This window comes from Dendropsophus ebraccatus, chromosome 14 (assembly GCF_027789765.1).
Source record: "Dendropsophus ebraccatus isolate aDenEbr1 chromosome 14, aDenEbr1.pat, whole genome shotgun sequence".
In the NCBI taxonomy this organism is placed as follows: Eukaryota; Metazoa; Chordata; class Amphibia; order Anura; family Hylidae; genus Dendropsophus; species Dendropsophus ebraccatus.
Window position 1 is genome coordinate 13,181,023 of NC_091467.1, and position 24,474 is coordinate 13,205,496.

The window sequence follows — 24,474 nt, forward strand, 5'->3', positions numbered from 1 at the left end:
TGCACAGTGGTGGTGATCCGATGTTATGCGAATCTTTATTTAGTAAATCATCTGGTATGTTTGTTTTAGTATGAATTATCCTCTATCATCTTATTCATCATCCAAAAAAAAAAAGAGCAAAGCACAATTTGGGGGTATTTTGATCAATTGACCAGTAATCAAGAAATTTCTTGTTCTAGACGAGTCAGTGACCGGAGTGTCCGTTCTTTTGTAGATCCGGCTGTAAAATATTGCTTAATGAAATACTGCGGTCCTTAAGCCCGGACTTTGTGTTTGCCTGAGCTGTTCTCTAAATATTTGCCAACTTGCAAAAGTAAAATAAAGCCGAATCTGGCCCTGTGTCCAGTGCCGTTCTGTTCCCAATCCTGCCCCAGACTCGCACAGCATTGTGGCCCTTTAAGTGTCCTCCATTCCCCCATAAAAAGAGCACATTGTGTGCGTAGTTGTAGCTTAAATACAATGCTTTGCTCTATATTCCTTAGTGACTCGTTCGCCCTCTATTTATTCCATCATACATGGCTGGTTTTGTGCTATGTCGGAGATGTATACTTGTGGCCGCAGAACAACCTTGCAGAAGTTGCCGGAGTTCACATTCCACCAGGTTCAGTAACCTGTACTCTGGAGTTTGTCCTTTTAGGACACATTTAAAGCAAAACTTTACTGTATGCACTTGCTAAAAAGAACTGTGCATAAATAATCATTCCATTCAAAAAAGGCAGGATTCGGCGCAAGTCCGTGCATGGGGATTCCGCATGGAATTTCAGCGCTGATTCCATAGTGTGAATGGGCCCCTAGTGGCAGATAACTGTGCTCTCTGCTGCCACTTCTGTCAATGTCAAGAACTGTCTAGAGCAGGAGAGGTTTCCTATGGGGATTTGCTACTGCTCTGGACAGTTCCTGACATGGACAGAGGTGGCAGCAGGGAGCACTGTGTCAGACTGGAAAGAAAACACCACTTCCTGCAGGACATATAGCAGCTGATAAGTACTGGAAGACTGGAGATTTTTTAAAAATAGAAATAAATTACAAATCTATATAACTTAGTCCCACCAAATGATTTGAAAACTTTTTTTTTTCCACTTGAGAACCCCTTTAAAATCAATCACAAGGTGTCTTTTCTTATTCCTAAGAAACTAGAAAGGCATTTTACTTATTGGGAATGCTTGTATGAAATGGTAGGGGGAGAAGTGTTTGGCATCTAGGCTTGGTAATCATTAAAATAATGAAGAAGTTGGATGCAGCCCTAGGGAGTCCTAATGGATAAGGCTATGGCGGTATCCATGTTTTCCCAGACTCCCCAGGGCTGCATCCAACTACTTCAGTCACCGTTAATCAAATGCCGAATGATCGGACTCAAACATGCTCTAATTGTTCCAACTATGTGAACATACCCTTTAGATTTTTCTGTTTTGACCCATTCTTGTTCTCCTTTCAGAATATAAGAAGGCCCGGGCCGAGATAAAGAAGAAATCTTCAGATACTATAAAGTTGCAAAAGAAAGTGAAGAAAGGTAATATGATGTCCTGCATAGACCTATATTGGTCTATATAGGAGGGATTGTAATATAATATAATCTCATGGAGCGCTTTCACCTAAAAGAATAGCGGCCTTGTGATCTGCCTGTAGCCTGGTGTACGTTGCACAGTCCTTTGTATTATTAACCTTGGCTTTACCCACTCCTTTGTATAGTGCTCTATACAGCTATGTTAGCAATGCTAAGTCCCAGCGCCGCAGATCTCAGCTGACGATAATTCACAGGATTTATGGCTCAAAACGAAACTTCCTGCTTTAAATCCATTCTAGATTAATGGAGTTGTTTTGTGGGGAAGGAAGCGGGAACAGAGGAAATAGGAAAGACAGGAAATTGTGGACCTCTATGGGGAGAAAGAATAGACGTTTTCATCATTCGCCTTCAGTAATCTGCTGTATGCTCCCCATGTCCGTTTCCACGCCTTAAGCTGGACGTGTATGCCATATATATATATATATATATATATATATATATATATATATATATATATTATATTTTTTCTTGGATAGATTTGTTATGCACATTAATATGACAGTATAGAGCAGGGGTGGGGGGACCTTCGGCCCTCCACGTGTTGCAAAACTACAATTCCCATCAGGCCTGGACAGCCTTCGGCTGTCCAGGCCTGATGGGAATTGTAGTTTTGCATCAGCTGTAGGGCCAAAGGTTTCCCATCCCTGATATAGAGTATACTGTACAGTGTAACACCAATGACCATATATTGTTTGCCGTCTTGTGTGAATTATATTCTGTAATGATTGTGGGAAGGTTATAGTTTACCCAGCTTCTCTCGACTTCTGACTGACCAATAATAAGTGTGATTGACAGGATCGGGAGCCAATGGCTCCTAGCCCTGTCAACACAGAGTGCTGCATTTAACTGTATGCGCTTCTGATTAGGAGCACATACAGTTAAAGGGGTACTCCAGAAAAATGGTACTGTCAGAAATTTATATAGATTTGTAAGTTACTTCTATTTAAAAATCTCAAGTATTCCAGTCCTTAACAGCTACTGTATGTCCTGTAAGAAGTGGTGTATTCTCTAAAGTCTGACATAGTGCTCACTTCTATTACCTCTCTCTGTGTCAGGAACTGTCCAGAGCAGTAGATAACCCCCATAGGAAACCTCCTCTGCTCTGGACAGTTCCTGACATGGACAGAGGTGGCAATAGAGAACACTATGTAAGACTGGAGAGAATATACCACTTCCTGCAAGACATACAGCAGCTGATAAATACTGAAAGACTTAAAGTAAATTACAAATCTATATAACTTTCTGAAACCAGTTGATTTGAAAAAAAAAGATCATTTTTGCTGGAGTACCCCTTTAAAGGGCTAGAGCCTTGGGTGTTGATGCTGGCCTGGCCTGGGCTGGCTAGGAGCTGTCTGTAATTCTGTATGCTCCCATAGGGTTATATAATTTCCGGGCCTATTTTCTGACATGGACACCCTTCAGTAGAAATCCTAAAAGGTGTCTGTGCCCAACAGAACCCTATGGGTCAGGATTATCCATCTGGATTTCCTGATGAGTGAATGAAGCCTTAATGAGCTGTAATTTGAGCCACTCAGCTTTCCAAGATATACAGGTAATAGAACCTCAATACATGATGTGTGGGCCAGAGTTATTTTTGTATATCAAGATATATAAAGTGCATTGTGATATATACCACAGCGCAGCTCTAGACTGTCGTAGACCAAATAGATCTCTAAACGCCAATGGAGCCCATGCCTGCCCATGCCAGTATACGTCTGCATCCCATTTTGATATTCAGGAGGGCACGTTTGTGCTGTGAATAAGCCCTAATCTAGTTTTTAGTCTCCTTGAATGGTTTGGGCCCATATCTCAGTAGGGGGCCTTCAGTCAGCCCAATACTCCTTGGGGGAGATTTATCAAACATGGCGTAAAGTGAAACTGGCTCTGTTGCCCCTAGCAACCAATCAGATTCCACCTTTCATTCCTCACAGGCTCTTTGGAAAATGAAAATTGGAATCTGATTGGTTGCTAGGGGCAACTAAGCCAGTTTCACTTTACGCCATGTTTGATAAATCTCCCCCAAGCTTGTTTTTGTACCTTCTTCGGACATGGGACGAGCATTTCCACAGCCATCCTGAAGAATTACCTCACGGGTTCTCTCATGAAAGGGGGTTTTGTCACTATGGTGGACTTTTCTTGGCGTCACTACCCTTCAGATCATGGACACAAAGATGTTCCTTAGTATATACACAGAAAGATTGATGTGTTTCTTACTGGTAGTAACCAGGCAGTCTGTGCTAGGATACACATCTCTAAAAAAACCACATTGTCAGTGTTGCTGCTTTTCCTATGCGTGTTTCCATGTGCAAGAATATACGGCCTGTTCAGTTACTATGAGGCCTCCTCCACCACAAGGCATTTTCCTACTCTGATCGCTGGCACAGACGCGGAGGCTAAGGAGTGCCACCATGCTGAGCGACAATTTGAGAATGGAATATATGCTTTCCAGCGCTCGGATCAGCTTTCCCAAAGATGCTGCTATTCCTATAAAAATTTGCTATGTAAGCTGGGCAAATATTAACGGGGGACTCCAGCAAAAAAAATTCTATTTAATCAACTGGTGCCAGAAAGTTATACAGATTTGTAATTTACTTATATTTTGAAATCTCCAGTCTTCCAGTACTTATCAGCTGCTGCACGTGCTGCATGAAGTGGTGTATTCTTTCCAGTCTGTCACAGTGCTCTCTGCTGCCACCTCTGTCCATGTCAGGAGCAAATCCCCATAAAAAACCCTCTCCAACTACTCTGGACTGTTCCTGACATGGACAGAGGTGGCAGCAGAGAGCACTGTGTCAGATTGGAAAGAATACACCACTTCCTGCAGGACATACAGCAGCTGATAAGTACTGGAATCTGTAGAACTTTTTGAGCAGTTGATTCAAAAGTAAACAAAATAGCCGGAGTACCCCTTAAGGTCTTCCGCCTTTGAACAACTAACTCCACCCTACACTCCAAAACACTTTCTTCTATGGCTTCCCATAAAACTGGCCTTCATTCCCCCCCCCCCCCCAATTCTACAGATATTATACCATCATCATAATAAGATATATTAGTGCAGTGGATACCAGGTCCCTGGATGTATAGCCTGCATGTTTGATATAAAAATAGCAAAAAATGTTCACCCCTGCCACAGGAGAGCGAAGGTCCCAATGTGACCTGAGCGAGAATGTTCCCCTTGTGCCCGACTCCTGTCCTCGTGTTACGGCCATCATCCCTGGATCTCTGGCAATGCAAACATGTCATAGAAGCGAAATGATCGCTTCCTCCTCCCTGAGCCTGACACAAGTTATCCCTTACCAGGCTCCACTGTATGTCAGGGAAGGTGAAATAGCAATACAGGCAATGGCAGATACGAGCGCCAATCAGATGTGCCTTAAAGGGTTCCTTTAAATCAGAGGTGTCAAACTCTGCCCTCCAGCTGTTGCAAAACTACAATCCCCATCATGCCTGGACAGCCAAAGGCTGTCCAGGCATGATGGGGATTGTAGTTTTGCAACAGCTGGAGGCCCTGAGTTTGACACCTGTGCAGCAATAATCTGCCATCAGTAACCTCCTGCTTAGTATCTAATATTGACTGGAAATAATCAGTCCCTTTATAGGTGGCAAAAGTCAAGCTTAAAGTGTCACTGTCGGTTAATATATATATGGTTGTTTTTGCAGAAATCAATAGTCCAGGCAATTTTAAGAAACTTTGTAATTGGGTTTATTATGCAAATATGCTATTATCTGCATTCAAAAAGACTTTCCCCAGGTCCCCCCTCCCCCTTCCTCCTCTCTCATTCACTGCTCATTATCAGGAAATCTCGACTCTCTTACATCAGTCGGGCCCTGTTTAACCTATGGAGAGGGGAGGAGGGAGGAGGAAGATTAGTCGCCAGCAGAAAACAAAGGATTTTACAGCGGGACCTGTGTGAAAGCTGGTATTCAGAGGTCAGTGCTGACTGTCAGAGGAGATAGCCTGGTGATGCAGTTGTAAATTAACTCTTTGTTGTCCTGTTTTGGTGCCTCATCTCCCTCCCCTCTCCATAAGAAAACCATGAAGACGGGGGGAGGGGGGGGGTGGGAGCTTCAAACTGCTTTTTAATTATAAAAATGCATATTTCGGTTAATAAACCCAATTACAACGTTTCTTAAAATCGCCTGTACTATTGATTTTTTTGCAGAAAAAATTTAAACGACAGTGACACTTTAAGGGGGTATTCTCATTTCAGAAAGTTATTTGCTATCCTATCCACACATGGATGTCAGAGCACTGGGAACCCTACAGGTACTGAGAATGGAAGGTAAAATTACCCGAATGACTGACCTGCCACTAGATGTATACATGGCGACTGCTGCACTCTATGGGGCTTTAGCAATGTATTCCTCCCTCCAGCGCAGACAAATTATCTCATATTCAGACTTTATGAAATTAGAATACCCCTTTAATTTTGTTAAAAGGTTTTGCAGCTATCGCTTCTCGGCCTTTTGGCTAAGATCAAGCGTAGTATCTGTTCTTATCAGTTTAATATCTGATACGTCCCCTATCTGGGGACCATATATTAAATGGATTTTTAGAACAGGGAGATGGAAAAAGAGCTTGCTCTGTCCTCTCCAGGCATTGACCTGGTATTGCAGTGCCTCCAGGTTCAGTGCACAAAAAAAAAGCTAAATTGTAACACCACACACCACCTGGGGACAGAGGTGGCGCCATTCTTGAAAATAAAATGTAGCTGTGCTTTCTTCTAATCCTGGATAATCCCTTTAATGTTTAAACTTGATGGAACTTATTCTGTCTACTCTGGACAAGGTGGTGCTGGGAAGATCAATATAGATTTCACTTTAGATTTTTATTTATTTTTTTGTGACGTTTTAGCGAGTCTCCGCTTAAAGGGGTTATCCAGCGCTACAAAAACATGGCCACTTTGCCCCCTCTCTTGTCTCCAGGTCAGGTGTGGTTTGCAATTAAGCTCCATTTACTGCAATGGATCTGAGTTTGAAACCACACCTGAACTAGAGACAAGAGAGGGGGAAAAGTGGCCATGTTTTTTAGCGCTGGATAACCCCTTTAGGGTGCGTTCATACGTACAGGATCTGCAGCAGATTTGATGGCGCAGATTTGAATCTGCAGCAGATCCGCAGCAGATTTGATGGCCCAGAATTGATTTGCTTTGAATCTGCAGCTTCAAATCTGCTGCAGATCCTGTACGTGTGAACGCACCCTTAGGGTGCGTTCACACCTACAGGATCCGCAGCAGATTTGATGGTGAAGATTTGATGTTGTGTTCAGTTATTTAAATGAAATCTGCTGCGGATTCGCAGCTGAAAATACGCTGCGGATCCTGTAAGTGTGAACGTCCCCTTAAAGGGGTTGTTCACAAAAAAAAAAATTCTTTCAAATGAACTGGTGCCAGAGATTTGTCGTTTACTTTAAAAAAAATAATTCTAAGTACTTCTAGTCTTCTAGTACTAATCAGCAACTGGATATCCTGAAGGAAGTGTAAGGAAAGAATACACCACTTCCTGCAGGACATACAGCAGCTGATAAGTATTAGAAGACTTAAGATTTTTTTAATAGAAGTAAATTACAAATGTATATACCTTTCTGGCACCAGTTGATTTTTGAAAGATTTTTTTGTGTGAGTGTGGGTGATCTACCCCTTTAAGACAATCTCCTAGCTGTGTATAGAGTGCTCATATAGGTACTTGAAGCAGACGTTTGCTGTTCTGTATATAACTTGGCAGAGCGTTTTATGATTTATAATAAGTCTTAGAAGATGTTATGTATGCACCTGCGCAACGTTACAGTCCAGGACTATTATATCCGAAGAAGAAGAGGAGGAGAAGAGCTGAGAAAGCAGGGAAGATACAAGTGGCAGGTTATTTTTTATTGCTTTGCTTAGAGATTGCAGTGAGAATGTTCGGCACGGCTCATACAGGTTATGAAACGTTCCAGAGACGGAGTTAAGAACATTCTTGAACTTAAATCAGACTATCACTTGGATCCAACATTTCCAAACTTCCCATTTGCAGACATGCTGTGAATGCAGGAGCGAGCAGCGAGCCTTCCTGTAAGACTGCAGCATAAACACTCATAGGCAGGGCTTCCGAAACTTTCATGCTATATAGCCTGGGTGGGGTACAGCCCGGCACCCACTGTGAATGAAACACAAGCTAAAAGGATTCTTTATCTGTACTTAAGGAAATTACCTTAGGGTGCGTTCACACGTACAGGATCTGCAGCAGATTTGATGCTGTGTTCAGTTACTTAGATCAAATATGCTGCAGATCTGCTGCGGATCCGCATCAGAAAATACGCTGTGATATGGTATATGTGAAGCTACCCTAAGGGTGCGTTCACACGTACCGCATCCGCAGCGGATTTCTCGCAGTGAAATCCGCTGCTATTGTTATTCCCATTGAAATCTATCGCAAACAATTTCCGCAGCGGATTTTATTCCCCGGCTGTCTAAAAAATTGATGCGTAAAATCCGCAATCCGCACACACATTCAGTTTTTACGCAGTAGGAAACAACGCAGAACAATACCTGCGAATTTCCAGCGGATTTTAGACATGAAATCCGATGCGGATGCGGTACGTGTAAACGCACCCTTAGGTAGATTTGACTAAATGAATGAATAAACACTGCATCAAATCTACTGCAGATCTGCAATAGATTTGACGGTGCGGATCTGATGCTGTGTTTAAATCTGCTGCAATACGGTACATAGGAAGCTACCCTGAGGCTGGGTTCACACTACGTATATTTCAGTCAGTATTGTGGTCCTCATATTGCAACCAAAACCAGGAGTGGATTGAAAACACAGAAAGGCTCTGTTCACGCAATGTTGAAATTGAGTGGATGGCCGCCACATAATGGCAAATATTTGCTGTTATTTTAAAACAACAGCTGTTATATTGAAATAATGGCCGTTATTTACTGTTATATGGCGGCCATCCACTCAATTTCACCATTGTGTGAACAGATCCTTTCTGTGTTTTTAATCCACTCCTGGTTTTCGTTGCAATATGAGGACCACAATACTGACTGAAATATATGTAGTGTGAACCCAGCCTCAGGGTGCAAACACATTGGGCGTATCTGCAGCGGATCCCTGCCCTGTACACTCTATGGGCAGACAAAAGTCAGCAGCCCGCCCCGTTAACCCCCCGCCGCCAGAGTGTATACTTCACCTGGTCCCGTTCCGGCTGAGCGGGACGTGCCGGGAACCCCTGAAGCAAGCCGGAGTGTACAAGGCAGGGATCCGCCCAGTGTGTTTGTACCCTAAAGGGATGATTTTTTTTCTTTGAAATCATTTGAAAGTGAAATAGATTTGTAATTTACTTCTATTTAAAAATCTCCAGTCTTCCAGTACTTATCAGCTGCTGTATGTCCTGCAGGACGTGGTGTTTTCTTTCCAGTCTGACACAGCGCTCTCTGCTGCCATCTCTGTCTATGTCAGGAACTGTCCGTAGCAGCAGCAGCAAATCCCCATAGAAAACTTCTTCTCTGGACAGTTCCTGACATGGACAGAGGTGGCAGCAGAGAGCACTGTGTTATACTGGAAAGAATACACCACTTCCTCCTGCTGGTGAAATGATTAATTACTGCAATTAAATGATGCATTTACTTTCCATTTTCATTGCGTTACTGCATGTGTGAACACAGCCAGAGATATGTGAAGTGTTCGTCTTAAAGGGTTAAACCTAAGCTACTTTCTTACAAAAACAGCGCCACTCCTGTGCTGTATGCGGTATTGCAATTCAGCTCCATTCACTTCAGTGAAACGAAGCTTCAAAACCCCACAGCTAAACTGATGACAGGATTCAAGCTGTTTCTGGAAGAAGGCAGCCATGTTTTTCTAAGTCCCTTAAAGTGTCACTGTCGTATTTTTTTATTTTTATTTTTTTGCAGAATTCTGTAGTCCAGGCGATTTTCAGAAATGTTGTATTTGGGTTTGTTAGGCAAATATGCCATTATCTGCATTCAAAAAGACTTTCCCCAGGTCTCCCCCCCCCCCCCCCCCCTCTCTCTCTCTCTCTCTCTCTCATATTCACTGCTCATTATTAGGAAATCTTGACTCTGTTACATCAGTCCCTGTGTAACCTATGTAGAGGGGAGGGGGGAGGAGGAAGATAAGTCACCAGCAGAGAGCAGAGAACAAAGGATTACACAGTGGGACCTGTGTGAAAGCCTGTATTTAGAGGTCAGAGAGGTCAGTGCTGACTGTTAGGGGAGATAGCTCGCTGATGTAGCTGTAAATTAACTCTTTGTTGTCCTGTTTTGGTGCCTCATCTCCCTCCACCCCTCCCCTCTCCATAAGAGAACCATGAAGACAGGGGGAAGAGCTTCACACTGCTTTTTCATGATAAAAATGCATTTTTCGGCTAATAAACCCAATTGCAAAATTTCTTAAAATCGCCTTTATTATGCAAAAAAAATTTAAACAGTGACTCTTTAAGGCTTTAAGCTTTAAGGCTTCCCCACACAATGTCCTATGCCTAAGAAATTCCTGCCAGCCCTGTATGTTATTGGCATATGCTTCTTCCGTTCATCCCTGGATATCTCTGTTTGGAGACTTTTTTTTCAGTTTCCATCCTTTCCACTTGTTATAAGACACAAAGCTGAGTAAGAGGAGATGGCTTCAGGTAAAGCAGGGCACATGTGCTGTATACCTCCAACGGCTGACAGTGTCTATGCTGTGTCTGCTGTAATAGAATCCGCTCTGCACTACAGAGTCCTGCATTGTGCATTGTGATGGGGGACTCCTTCATCTATACTCCATCATCTTTAGGTGATCATCCCTCTTCTGGATACACGGCTTCTCCATTCCCTGTAGAGATTTAATTAAAGTAACTTAAAATCCCTGCAGCGGCTCCAGACTCGTCTCATATTGGATTCTCGAGAGTCTCTTATGACCAGGGGCTGTATAATGGAAGCTGTGATAGAAGTCACGTTAGCATATAGAGTAAATCCCAGCATCTCCCATGCCTTATGAAATATTAAAGGGGTAGTCCGAAGGGGAAAGAAATTTTAAATGAACTTGTGTCAGAAAGTTATATAGATTTGTAAATTCTATTTTAACTTATCAGCTGCTGTATGTCCTGCAGGAAGTGGTGTATTCTTTTCAGTCTGACACAGTGCTCTCTGCTGCCACCTCTGTCCATGTCAGGAGCAAATCCCCATAGAAAACCTCTCCAGCTCTGGACAGTTTCCAGCAGCTGATAAGTACTGGAAGACTTGAGATTTTTAAATAGAAGTAAATTACAAATCTATATAAATAACTTTCTGGCACCAGTTCATTTAATTTTTTTTATCACCAGAGTGCCCCTTTAACTATTAGAAATTCTGTATTTCTGTGTCAGGATTTTCTCTTGCCAGAAGCTTCTCCCCTCTTTGGGATTTAATACCAGCAGAAAACTCCAATGCTGTATGTGAGGAAGCCCTAGTGCCGGGTTCTTATGGATCTTTTTGGAGTATTTTTACTGTTGAGTAATGTGCAGCACATATGACGGTACAGCTGCTGCGTGTCAGCTGTGCGAGGGGCAGGCAGGGAGGCCGTCATTCCAACCATTTGTTCCTCCGCATTCTTGAGTGGCGTTTATTCTTTTAAGGGTTTGTCCACGCTATAAAACCATAAATAAGGCAACTTTGCCCTAGGCACCATACTAGTGGGACTCGCCTATAGTGGTGAACTGTATGGGATGTGATCATAGGGATGGGGGTCCTTGTATCACTGATCATATGAATGGGAGGGCCGTGTATCACTGATTATATGAATGGGGGGTCCTTGTATCACTGATCCTATGAATGGGATGGGGGGGGGTCCTTGTATCACTGATCCTATGAATGGGGGGGTCCTTGTATCACTGATTATATGGATGGGGGGTCCTTGTATCACTGATCCTATGAATGAGGGGTCTTTGTATCACTGATCCTATGAATGGGATGGGGGGGGGTCCTTGTATCACTGATCCTATGAATGGGGGGGTCCTTGTATCACTGATTATATGGATGGGGGGTCCTTGTATCACTGATCCTATGAATGGGGGGGTCTTTGTATCACTGATTATATGAATGAGTGGTCCTTGTATCACTCATCCTATGAATGAGGGGGGTCTTTGTATCACTGATCCTGTGAATGGGGGGGGGTCCTTGTATCACTGATTATATGAATGGGGGGTTCTTATATCACTGATCCTATGAATAGGGTGTTCTTATATCACTGATCCTATGAATGGGGGGGGGTCCTTGTATCACTGATCCTATAAATGGGGGGGTCCTTGTATCACTGATCCTATGAATGGGGGGGGGGGGCCCTGTATCATTGATCCTATGAATGAGGGGGGCCCTGTATCACTGATCCTATGAATGAGGGGGGTCTTTGTATCACTGATCCTATGAATTGGGGGGGGGGTCCCTGTATCACTGATCCTATGAATGGGGGGGTCCCTGTATCACTGATGCTATGAATGAGGGGGGTCTTTGTATCACTGACCCTATGAATGGTGCGGTCCTTGTATCACTGATCCTATGAATGGGGGGGGGGGGGGGTTCTTGTATTACTGATCCTATGATTGGGGGGTCCTTGTATCATTGATCCTATGAATGGGGGGGTCCTTGTATCACTGATCCTATGAATGGGGGGTCCTTGTATCACTGATCCTATGAATGGGGGGTCCTTGTATCACTAATCCTATGAATGGGGGGTCCTTGTATCACTAATCCTATGAATGGGGGGTCCTTGTATCACTGATCCTATGAATAGGGGGTCCTTGTATCACTGATCCTATGAATGGGGGGTCCTTGTATCACTAATCCTATGAATGGGGGGTCCTTGTATCACTAATCCTATGAATGGGGGGTCCTTGTATCACTAATCCTATGAATGGGGGGTCCTTGTATCACTGATCCTATGAATAGGGGGTCCTTGTATCACTGATCCTATGAATGGGGGGTCCTTGTATCACTGATCCTATGAATGGGGGGAATGGATAGTACAGATAAGCAGCGAGCGTTAATCCAGCCTTACATGGTGTAGTTTATAGCCGCTCTCTTATGAAATGCCAGTCAGCAATTACTTCATAGCAATGATTGCAACTTAATTTGATCATAAATAATTAGAATTTACAGCCCGGGGGTTAGTGGATCACTCTTTCCACTGAAGCTTCCATGTACGTTACAGAGTTTGCTGTAGCCGTAAGCCAATAAACTCTATAGACGGCTGCAACAGCGACACCTGGAGGCTGAAGGAGGTTCTGCACCATAATTAAAAATCATATCGATGTCGATGAAATACAACTGTGCCGCTTTACCGTTTTATATCGAGAGACTGTGGAAGATTCATAACTTTATTCACAGTCCTGAATCCAGATATAAGGCCAGTGTACATGGAGGAGTGTTCTGTTCTGCATTGTTTGGGTCTTTTAATCTTATCTCGTAGCTTGATTCTCACCATCACTGCTCCATATATTACACTATCGGACATCTTTATTCTAATATGTAAACTAAAGATAAGATGGTGAGAGGTAACATGAGCGCCAGATCCCCCCCATCTGCCGAGGTCATGTTTTCAAGGTCAGTCTTTTGTTTTTTCCCATAGGCAAAGATGATGCTCGTATGCAGCTGGACAGCGTCCTGCAAGACGTCAATGACAAGTACATGCTCCTTGAAGAAACGGAGAAGAGGGCCGTGTATCGGGCGTTGGTGGAAGAACGAGGGCGCTTCTGCATGTTTGTGTCTTTTCTAAAGCCGGTCTTGGTAAGTCCTGATAGCATGTTGGGAGTTGTAGTTGCTGTAGATTGGGGACATCTGCCATAGAGGCCTGATTGTTTATAGCGCACACAGCTGGTAGCTGTTGGCCAAACGATTGTTCAGGAAATGGTTCTCTTCTCATGTCCCTAATAGTCTAAGGGCCCTATTCCACTGGACGATTATCGTTCGCATAATGGTTAACGATAAACGATCCAAACGACCGCTATTACGAAAGACCTGAAATCTTTCACCCTTTACATGGAAAGATAATCACTAATTATGATCGTTCTTGCGGTCGTCTTGTCGTCGCTGTTGCGTTCATCACTACTGCGAACAACTTTTTATTCAATGTGAACTATTTGCGAACGAGCAACGATAAAAATAGGTCCAGGTCTTATTAAACGATCAATGATTTTTGTTTGATCGATAGTCGTTAACTGCTATTCAACCGAACGATTATCGTTTAGATTTGAACGATTTAACGATAATCTGAACAATAATCGTCCGGTGGAATAGGGCCCTAAGGGTCCTATTCCATGGACCAATGGGGGCCCGATCAATAATGTAAACAAGCGACGATCTGCTAGATCGGCGCTCGTTTACTGGGCCTATTACAAGGCCCGATAATCGTTTAGCAAGGGCTGCAGGGACATCGTTACTGATGTGCTTGCAGCACTTGTTTAAACACCATACATTACCTACACATGTTGCAGTTCTTCTCCTGTGCTCCTTCTCCCTCCCGGTCCCGCGCAGCAGCAGCAGCTTCGGTGCGGCCTGTCTGAGCTGACAGACCACTCAACCAATCACTGGCCGCGGCGGTCCTGGCCAGTGATTGCCTGAGCGGTCTGTCAGCTAAGACAGGCCACACCGAAGCTGCTGCTGCGCGCGGGACCGGGAAGAAGAAGGAGCACAGGAGAAGACCTGCAACATGTGTAGGTAAGATCATCGGTCGCCCGCTGCGCATCGCTATTCCACGCACTGATGCGCAGTCAGTGCCCGATGATTTTAGGTTTGCACCTGCATAAACGATCAGCCGATGACACAAGCTGATCGTTGTCTCTATTCCACGGAGCGATAATCGGCCAAATCGGGCCGATTATCGCTCCGTGGAATAGGACCGTTAGCTAATGCTGCTTTTACACAGCGATAATTCGCCCAACGATTAACAATTTCGAACTAACGATGTGTTTTTTTATAACGTTTAGAGTTTAGACGCAACAATATATCGTTTGGAAAAATCGTTATTGCGACCGTTTTAAGATTGCTTAAGCCCATCTCACACACAGGGTAAATCGGTGAAAGACTGTTTACATGAAACGATCTGCGAATTTTTAGTGAAGGACCAACAACGATTTGAGAACATGTTGAAAGATCAAAATGAACGATTTCTCGCTCACCGCTTGATCGTTCGCTGTATTTACACGATTATCGTTCAAATGTGATCGTTATTGCAAAAATTTGAACGATAATCGTTCTGTGTAAATGCACCATAAGTCTATATGTTCTGAATGAAAAAAGAAAATGTAAGACTCTTCCAGACACCCCTGCTGATGACTAGAGATGAGTTAATTTTCAGTATGTTCAGGTTGTCCAAACCCAAAATGCAAAGTTGGATGCAGCCCTAAAACATGGATACAGCCATAGGATGTTTTCCAGGCACCCCTAGGGCTGCATCCAGCTTGCCACCGGTAATCAAATGCCAAAATTTTTATTTCAGCTTGAAGTTCGCTCCTCTCTACTGACTTATCCCTCCAAGAACAAAATGATTGCAAACATGCCCTATCCTTGTCTCCCCAATGGAGAGTTGGACACCCCCTAGACCAGGGATGTCAAACTCAGGCCCTCCAGCTGTTGCAAAACTACAAGTCCCATCATGCCTGGACAGCCAAAGCTTTAGCTCTGGTTGTGCAGGCATGATGGGAATTGTAGTTTCAAAACAGCTGGAGGGCCTGAGTTTGACACGTCTGCCCTAGACCATTGGTCCCACCAAAATCTTTACTCCCGCCATGATTATGGTAAAAGGGAACCCAATAGCTGCATTCCAAACTGCTGACACTGTTAGGGCAAGGAGGTACATGGTACCCGTCATACATCTGTCTGTGCCTCATTCTCTGGTGCCAGGCATCAAAGAGGCATCCCAGAGTACTGAAGACTCGGATGCCTTATTGCCCCTACCCTAGTTAGATAGTTGTAAGAGCAAGAAGACACATGGTACCTTGCATAGAGCAGTCTGTACGCTGTGTCAGTACAGTTGCACGAATATCTAACCAGCTTCTGAGCTTCCAGCATCATAAAGAATACTGATACCAGGAGCTCTGAACTCCATTCCGTAGCACATCATCCATATTTATAGAACATGTGAATGATCCCTAACAGTGTCAGCGGTTTGGAACATGAATCGCACCATTTCTGAAAATCTTTGGCATGATTTGGTTATACATGTACTATATACTGGTGGCTTGGTTAGTATTGCTATGCTGTCTGTTTTTTGTAGGATGAAGAGATCGGCATGCTGGGAGAAATAACTCACTTACAGACCATCCTTGAAGACCTGACAAGTTTGACTTTAGAACCAAATAAACTACCCCCCTTGAGCGAGCAGGTACGGACTATTCCAATAAAGTGATGGGATTGGCTGGCATAGTACTCACATATATTATCATAGGCCATTAGCGTACGATCTGTTGAGGTCCAACCCCAGCCAGTGACAATCCTTTAAGCATTAAGCTATTATAACATATATCTGTACAGCTGCGTCTGCTATGGCAGCTCAACTTTTATAATGAGTATGGTATCAGATTCACCTCCATAGTCACAGACTTCCTTTTTCTGACTAGTGGGGGGGGAGGGGTACATGCAGGATATTTCAAACTTAATTGCTAAATTTTACAACTACATCCAGGGGAAAAAAATTGCCCTTTTTAAAGAACAGCGCCACCCCTTTCCTCAGGTTGTGTGCGGTTTTACAACTTTGCTCCATTCACTTTAGTTGAACTGAGCTGCAATACCCCACACTCAAACTGGGGACTAAAGGGACATGTTTTTCTAATCATGAATAACACTTTAAATACGGAGTACCATAATAGCGGGGAGATATTATCCCCCCCAGCTCATTGTTGGTTTGTTTCCTAATGTTGGGAAATAACTCTGACTAAATACCTGGTAGTGAGTGAAGACTGTAATCTTATCATTGTATGTATGTCTACCTATAAACCAACTTGTGTTTTTGGTTTATTGACCATGAAAAATGCCAGTGGTGAGGGTCCGCCCAGCCTTATCGGGCAGTGCCAGGCAGAGCGCCTGATAAAGATAGAAGTAAATGACTAGTTGTGAGAGTAGTCTTTATTAACATCCCCTCTCCGCACCGTCTCAGGAGGACTGTAATCATGGGCGGCCGGGTTCATTCATAGCAGGAATTGGAGGCCTATCACTCGAGATACACACGTGGTGTCCTGGGAATATGAGCAGAGCTGGCCTGCAATAGTCCTTTGTATTATCAGACTATGAACTCACTCCTAGTTCCTTCCTCTGACCTGTTTCCGAGCTGTGCGCACGTTGTAATCTGCAGACATTTCACAGGACACCATCCTCACATTTTATACTTACACGTGAATTATCTCTTAAAGGGCTTATCCAGCGCTACAAAAACATGGCCACTTTTTCTCCTCTCTTGATTCCAGATTGAGTGGGATTTTAAACTCAGTTCCATTGAAGTAAATGGAGCTTAATTGCAAACAACACCTGACCTGGGGACAAGAGAGGGGGGAAAGTGGCCATGTTTTTGTAGCGCTGGATAACCCCTTTAACCTGGGATGGGGGAGTCATACGGAAAGGTAACGCTGCACCATTATATTATATAGGATTCAAAGTTTATATGCAACATTATATTACCATAAAGGATACCTTTTTGGTATAGAGCCCATGGTGCACAGCTATGTCCCCTTTTAGGGGGTTGGAGCAGTGCTGGACTGTTTATCAGTAGTACACACACAGGTTCTTCCCTTATCTTACTTCTCTGGCCAATCACAGCTCAGCACCTAAACAGCCTCCAAAACAGTGTGGTTTATTCTTCACATGGTTTTTATTAACTGCGCAAATGCATCCTTGGGTGGGATATGGAGATGGAAGGGGCAACTTATATACTGGCTTTGCTGGGTGCTGTATGAGCAGAAAGGAAAGAAACAGCAGATCAGCAGAGAAGGGGTTACACTAAGTACTAAACTACGGAGATGGGAGGGAAGCCGTGACTTACCTTTTCAGGGACAGCTTGAATCCCCTAGAGGAGGCAGCCGGCCGGCTGACATAAGTACACAGCACAGATGCGCTGTCCTTTATAGTGCAGATGAAGCTCCGGAACTGGAGACCCCTATTTGTTCACTAATATTTATTACATATATATATTATATATATATATCCTTAATTTACCTAATAGGGTATATGGTAATCTGTTTAAACTAGACAATCCCTTTAAATGGCTGGTATATTTAACCTGTTAAAATTGTGCAGTGTATCCTTCATATATGTTTTCAGGTAAATGAGAGTATTAACAGTACGGCGGCTAATCTTCATCCAGACTGAACATAAAGAGCAATGAGCAGTGAGTCAGAACTCTTTCTCATTTCCCTCCACAGGTGATACATGATCTGAAGAACTCGGATTACAATTTCATTTATCAGACCCCACCCGCTTCACCTAGTGGAACCTTATCACGAAAGGCCAGCACCAACAGGTACTATACAGAGGATTCCAGCATTTCTGTAGCCAGGGGAATTACTTTAGTGCTGCACACGCCCTAATGTATTCTTATTCTCGACTATAGATTACCTTGGGTAATGTCATGTCTTACAATAGAGAATGCCATATACTACACTCCGTGTACTGGCCATTACATTTATCATATCATTATCATTCCCATTAAGAACTCTACTCTCATTATAGGCCTTGTGCAACATATACTTATACTTATTAAAGCGGGAAAATTCTTTCATATGGACGGGTGTCAGTCAGAAAGTTATATAAATTTGTAAGTTACTTATATTTAAAAAAAAAAAAAAAAAAAAAAAAAAAAAAGTCTTCCAGTACTTATCAGCTGCTTTATGTCCTGCAGGAAGTGATGGATTCTTTCCAGTCTGACACAGTGCTCTCTGCTGCCACCTCTGTCCATGTCAGGAACTGTCCAGAACAGGAGAGATTTCCTATGGGGATTTGCTGCTGCTCTGGACAGTTCCTGACATGGACAGAGGTGGCAGCAGAGAGCACTATGTCAGACTGGAAAGAATACACCACTTCCTGCAGCTGATAAGTACTGGAAGACTGTAGATTTTTAAATAGAAGTAAATTACAGATCTATATAGCTTTCTGACAGTAATTGATTTGAAAGAAAAAAAATGTCGGAGTACCTCTTTAATTGATACCTTTTCACTGTTGTCCTAGTGGTAGAAAATGGTTTTGTCTTGACAGTCTGCATGCCGAGTCATGTTATTGAGGGGGGTGGTTGGTACAATGTGAGCGCTATATTGCACTCTGGTTCCTGTTGGCACCTTGTGGCCACCGACTGGCCCTGTATGGGCAAAGTATTTAACCCTTTGGGTACCATTTGTCACAATGTGGGCTCTGTGGGTACTATATTAAATCTTTGTGCGAGTAACGTATACCAGTATTTAGATTTGTGCATGCAAAGTATGATGCTACATGGTTTGCTATGAGACTGTTTATGCCGTTTTGCATGTATGTGACAGCTAAAAATCCAAAAAGTTTAATGGCAATTTTTTTTTTTTTCTAGTTGTATAGTGTATAAGGTTTACATAGCAGTAGTGACTGTAAAATGGTTCGATTTCTGTCCCGGCCTTTATATTAAGACCTGGGAGCCGCGCTGCCTTTGTCATCCCCCCCCTCCAGAACAAAGGGAAAAGCTTTCATCCCCCACGTGCTTCTCTCAGCTTCTGGATTCTGTCGCTTTTGTTTTTGTTGTGGGGTTTTCTGTGTTTGTTGTGTATGTGTGTGTTGTTGTTTTTTTTGTGTTTTAGTTGGGATAGCAGCCCATCTATGCAGGCACATGGCAGCGCTGGCTGTCAGGCTGCCAGTTCGCTGGGGGACCTCTGCGAGAGGAAGAGATTTAACAGATGTTGGAAAGCAGCAGAGCAAATGGAAAGGCGTTTAGAGTTTTTTTGTTGTTTTTTTTTAGCAGCTGTTAAAAATAGCATCTGACCCTTTTGTCAAAGGCGAGAAGCTCACTGCGGAGTGGAAGGGGGAAGGTCAAGATGTTCTAATGGGAAAACTTCCTGGTGCGCTTAGCCTCTAAAACAGGGATGGGGAACCTTGGGCCCTCCAGCTGTTGCAAAACTACAATTCCCATCATGCCTGGACAGCCGAAGCTTTAGCTTCGGCTGTCCAGGCATGATGGGAATTGTAGTTTTGCAACAGCTGGAGGGCCCAAGGTTCCCCATCCCTGTTTTAGAGAATTGCTGAAATTGTAATTCCTTAAAGCCATATTGCATACAAGTCACAGTTGCATTTGAGTCGTTGGTGGCAAAGTTGTGTTTGAGTTGCGACCTGGAACCAAAAGATGGTTTTCTTGCACCAGACATATTGTAGTTGTGCTGTCGCAACACAACCCCACCCATTATGTGACATCGCAATACAACAGGGCCATTGTTGTGATAAATCCTGGAGAGCTCAGTCACTCCGTAGATCTCCAGATCCAATGTATTCGGAATTTTTTTGTTCAGGTCCAGAGTGCTATAATGTAAAGGCTTTGCCACTACTAAGAAAGGCTTAGGGCCCTATTACACGGGACGATTATCGTGCGAAAAATCGTTCGAATTTAATCAACAATCGTTTTGTGTAATTGCAGGCAACGATCGAAAAATCACTCGTATATCGTTGATTTAGATCTGAACCTAAAATTATCGTTAATCGTTCGCTGTAATTCCACATTCGTTCGCCCAAGTTCCGCATTTGTTCACTAATCGCTCAGTGTAATTGCACATTGTTCATTGTTTTGCTGGGATCAGATAGAGTAAATGATCATAGTAGCGATCGTAATAACGATCATAGTAACGATCATAACTAACGATTATCGTTCTGTGTAATATGGTGAACGATTTCAGGTTAACGATATAAAATCTCGTTTGCGATAGTTAATCGTTAAAAATCGCTCTGTGTAATAGGACCCTTAGACTTGTAGTCCTTACGGGAGCATATAAAGGTCTCCATACAAGCCTCAATAACTGACAACCATTGGTTATCTCTCCCGTCTAGCCCCGTCCTCCCCATACACAGGGGGCGTTTGGTACGGCCAAGTGTTCCTGTGTTCTCGTCTCTCTGGCTGTGGCTTATCTCTCCAAAAACAAAGGGGTTGGGTTGGGAGAGCCCCATACACCTTATACCGAGTGGTGGGCGCAGCCGACTGAACTATAAGGTGTCTGGGGACCTAAAGCCTTAGATAGCATTAGATGAGCCAAACCATGCCGTAAACTAGCACCGATCTACGCTCGCTTTCAACGTATAGGGAGGTCTACCGAACGATCACTAGATCAAAGGGGGGGGGGTGGCCATAAAACAATGATTTTCTTGAGCATTTGCTCATTGATTGACCCTATTACACATGGCGGTATGGTATGTCCGGCTGATCACCTGATGTAGTAAGAATACTCCGTTCTTTACTATCCAGGGCTGCTAGAAGGATCTGTGCTTTTACAGATCACACAACCTCACTTTTCGTGACTACTATTTTCCATTGTGTATAAACAGGGGAAGTTTTTTCCCTTTTATACCATAAGCGGGGCTGGTACTGTGGAGCCTTGTAGTAACACGTCGGCGCTTCTTCCCCCTGGAGATGTTTGAGTTATTAGGTTGTGGTGTCCTCATTGTATATGGCCATGTAAGGATCCTCCAGCACGGCCGCGTTTGGCAGGAGAGATTTTCCTCCTTCTTGCGGTTAGGATTAGTGATGGAACCTACAGGCTGTTTATGAAGGATGAATGCTTTCAGACCTGTGAGGGCCTCACATGGGTGCAGTAAGGGGAGGCAGGCCGCTAGGAGCTTAGAGGAGAAGACAGATGGCCTGTGGACTCTCTGGGACGTCACGCTGGGTATAGGTCTTACTGACCGTGAATAAACACAATGTTATCATGTGATCCTGTTCTGCATCAGATTGTGGAAGAGTAAAACCTTACACTGGTTTTCTCTCCTCCTGAGGCAGCTCCTTAAAGGGGTTATCCAGTGCCACAAAAACATGGCCACTTTCTTTCTGAGACAACACGACTCTGGTCTCCAGTTCAGGTGCGGTTTGCAATTAAGCTCTATTCACTTCAATGGAACTGAGCAGCAAAACCCCGTCCAAGCTGGAGACAAGAGGAGAGCTGTCTCTGGAAGAAAGTGGCCATGTTTTTGTAGCACTGGATAACCCCTTTAACCCTTTCCTGCCTTAGGGCGTAACTGTACTATGTGCAGCCCGGGACCGCGGCTATTAGCGGACGTGGTCCGATTGGCGCGCCCGCTAATTATACATTTACATGCAGCTGTCAAAACTGACAGCTGCATTTAAATGTATTATATCCCCCCCTTTCCCTGGTGGTCTAGTGGGGGGAGAGACCAAAGACAGGAAGTCCCAGTCTTTTGTGCGCTCACAGACATGGCCTGGTATTGATTGACGGTCATTCCTGTGTTTGCACGGAGCAGGACAAGTCTTCACAACGTATTAATACAGCTGCTGCACGTTTACATTCAGAAGCAGAAAATCCTGAGGTGCTCGCATTGTACGGTCAGCTCTCCTGTCACACAGCACCAAAACCTCTGTAACCACACAGGGACATTGTACTGACTGACGTGTTACATAACAGAGAGCATTGTCTCCTGGTAAGTTGCTGAGCTAATAGAATTAGCAAAAGTTAATAATATACTTATCCTCAGAAGTCTGCTCCTGGCTAAAATCGGAGAGGCGGCAGGAGCATGGGTAAACATAACAACCAGTCCTTACTTACCTCTCCCGTGCCTGGGATGCGTCGTCGCATCGGGACCCTCGCCGGAAGGGATACAACTCTGGTGAAAATGTCCCGGCTTATAGACTGGCCGCTCAGCTAATCAGTAACTGGAGTGGTGCCCCGCCCCAGTCACTATATACAGTGAGTACACAGGGAGCTTCTGTCAGTATATACAGTGAGTACACAGGGAGCTGCTGTCAGTATATACAGTGAGTACACAGGGAGCTGCTGTCAGTATATACAGTGAGTACACAGGGAGCTGCTGTCAGTATATACAGTGAGTACACAGGGAGCTGCTGTCAGTATATACAGTGAGTACACAGGGAGCTGCTGTCAGTATATACAGTGAGTACAGGGAGCTGCTGTCACTATATACAGTGAGTACACAGGGAGCTGCTGTCACTATATACAGTGAGTACACAGGGAGCTGCTGTCAGTATATACAGTGAGTACACAGGGAGCTGCTGTCAGTATATACAGTGAGTACACAGGGAGCTGCTGTCAGTATATACAGTGAGTACACAGGGAGCTGCTGTCAGTATATACAGTGAGTACACAGGGAGCTGCTGTCAGTATATACAGTGAGTACACAGGGAGCTGCTGTCAGTATATACAGTGAGTACAGGGAGCTGCTGTCACTATATACAGTGAGTACACAGGGAGCTGCTGTCACTATATACAGTGAGTACACAGGGAGCTGCTGTCAGTATATACAGTGAGTACACAGGGAGCTGCTGTCAGTATATACAGTGAGTACACAGGGAGCTGCTGTCAGTATATACAGTGAGTACACAGGGAGCTGCTGTCAGTATATACAGTGAGTACACAGGGAGTTGCTGTCAGTATATACACTGAGTACACAGGGAGCTGCTGTCAGTATATACACTGAGTACACTTACTAATACTGTACACTGAGCAATTTTACTATAAAGTGACCAACCCCTTTAACAGAGAAAAGACCAAATCTCAGCACTGAGGGAGCATGGAAGACAGTGTAACATGAAGGGAGACACCTAGTGGTCATATGTATTTAAAATCAACGTTGATTTAAACATGGAAAATATAAAAAAAAATTCAGTATATTGCATTGCTGCTTGCAATCAAAACCCCTTTTAATTTCTTTATAAAAAGAATTGTGACAGTGCCTCTTTAGAGGTCACTGTCAATACATGCTGCTGTGGCATCAAAGGATTGTGCATGTTCAGTTGCAGCCCCACTCTGTTTCTCAAAGGGGTTGTCCTGCGAAAATCTTTTTCTTTCAAATCAACTGATATTAGAAAGTTATATAGATTTTTAATTTACTTCTATTAAAAAAATCATAAGTCTTCCCAAACTTATCAGCTGCTGTATGTCCTGCAGGAAATGTTGTCATCTCTGGCCAAGACTGGAACTCTGTTTTCTATGAATCCCCATAGACAACCTCTCCTGCTCTGGACAGTTCCAGTCTCTGCCAGAGATGTCAGCAGAGAGCAGTGTGTCAGACTGAAAATAAAACATTTCCTGCAGGACATTCAGCAGCTAATAAGTATTGGAAGACTTGAGATTTTTTTTATAGATGTAAATTACAAATCTATATAACTTTCCGACACCAGTTGATTTGAAAGAAAGATTTTCGCTGGACAACCCCTTTAAGGGAGAGAAGCTGCAGTCCAAGGTGCCTGACCATAGACATTGCTACATGGCCAAACTCTCTGTTCACATCTCATGATTTTTCTGTCCGATTCCATCAGATTTCTTGTTACAGAACAATTTTTTCTAGACAACAGTAGTTCAAGGGGAGAGTAGCTCCATAACATGGTGAACCACTAAGCACGTGATGGCAGCGTACAGCGTGTAGTATGAAGCATGTTCCTCCATACTGCCTATTCCAACTAGGAATGATTGGTTACTTAAAGTGGTAATATATGAGAAAAGCAGCTAGTTAGTGAGATGATCCCAGCTCCACAGGTTTCACCTCTATGCAATGGAAGCTAAGCACAAAGCAGGAATAGATAGAGAGCGCCATCTAGTGGTCAGACGCGTTATCATCCGCTCGCACTAGTGAACTGGAACGTTTCTGGCATGATCGGCTATTTGTGTCTTGTCAGCAGCTCCCGTCCTGAATAGAGTGACATCAGCAAAGCCTTTTACAGATCATCGGGGTAGATTCTTCTTTCGAACGTTTTGTAACTTTAGCCGGCCATCAATATCT

The 24,474-nt window shown here is 43.7% G+C and overlaps 1 protein-coding gene and 1 non-coding gene across 3 annotated transcripts in view; both read left to right on the top strand.

Annotated features, from left to right (window-relative positions):
* The window catches only part of LOC138771776 (protein MTSS 1-like), a 108,453-nt gene that overhangs the window by 75,012 nt on the left and 8,967 nt on the right, over positions 1-24,474 (top strand). For both annotated transcript variants that reach the window (XM_069951766.1, XM_069951767.1), the window contains exons 6-9: positions 1,436-1,510; positions 13,148-13,305; positions 15,794-15,901; positions 17,931-18,028. In XM_069951766.1, coding sequence (XP_069807867.1) covers positions 1,436-1,510; positions 13,148-13,305; positions 15,794-15,901; positions 17,931-18,028 — 439 coding nt within the window. The remainder of the gene's footprint in view (positions 1-1,435; positions 1,511-13,147; positions 13,306-15,793; positions 15,902-17,930; positions 18,029-24,474) is intronic.
* Positions 6,016-6,206, top strand: LOC138773414 (U2 spliceosomal RNA). Its single transcript, XR_011360115.1, has one exon. It is a non-coding gene; the product is annotated as a U2 spliceosomal RNA (small nuclear RNA).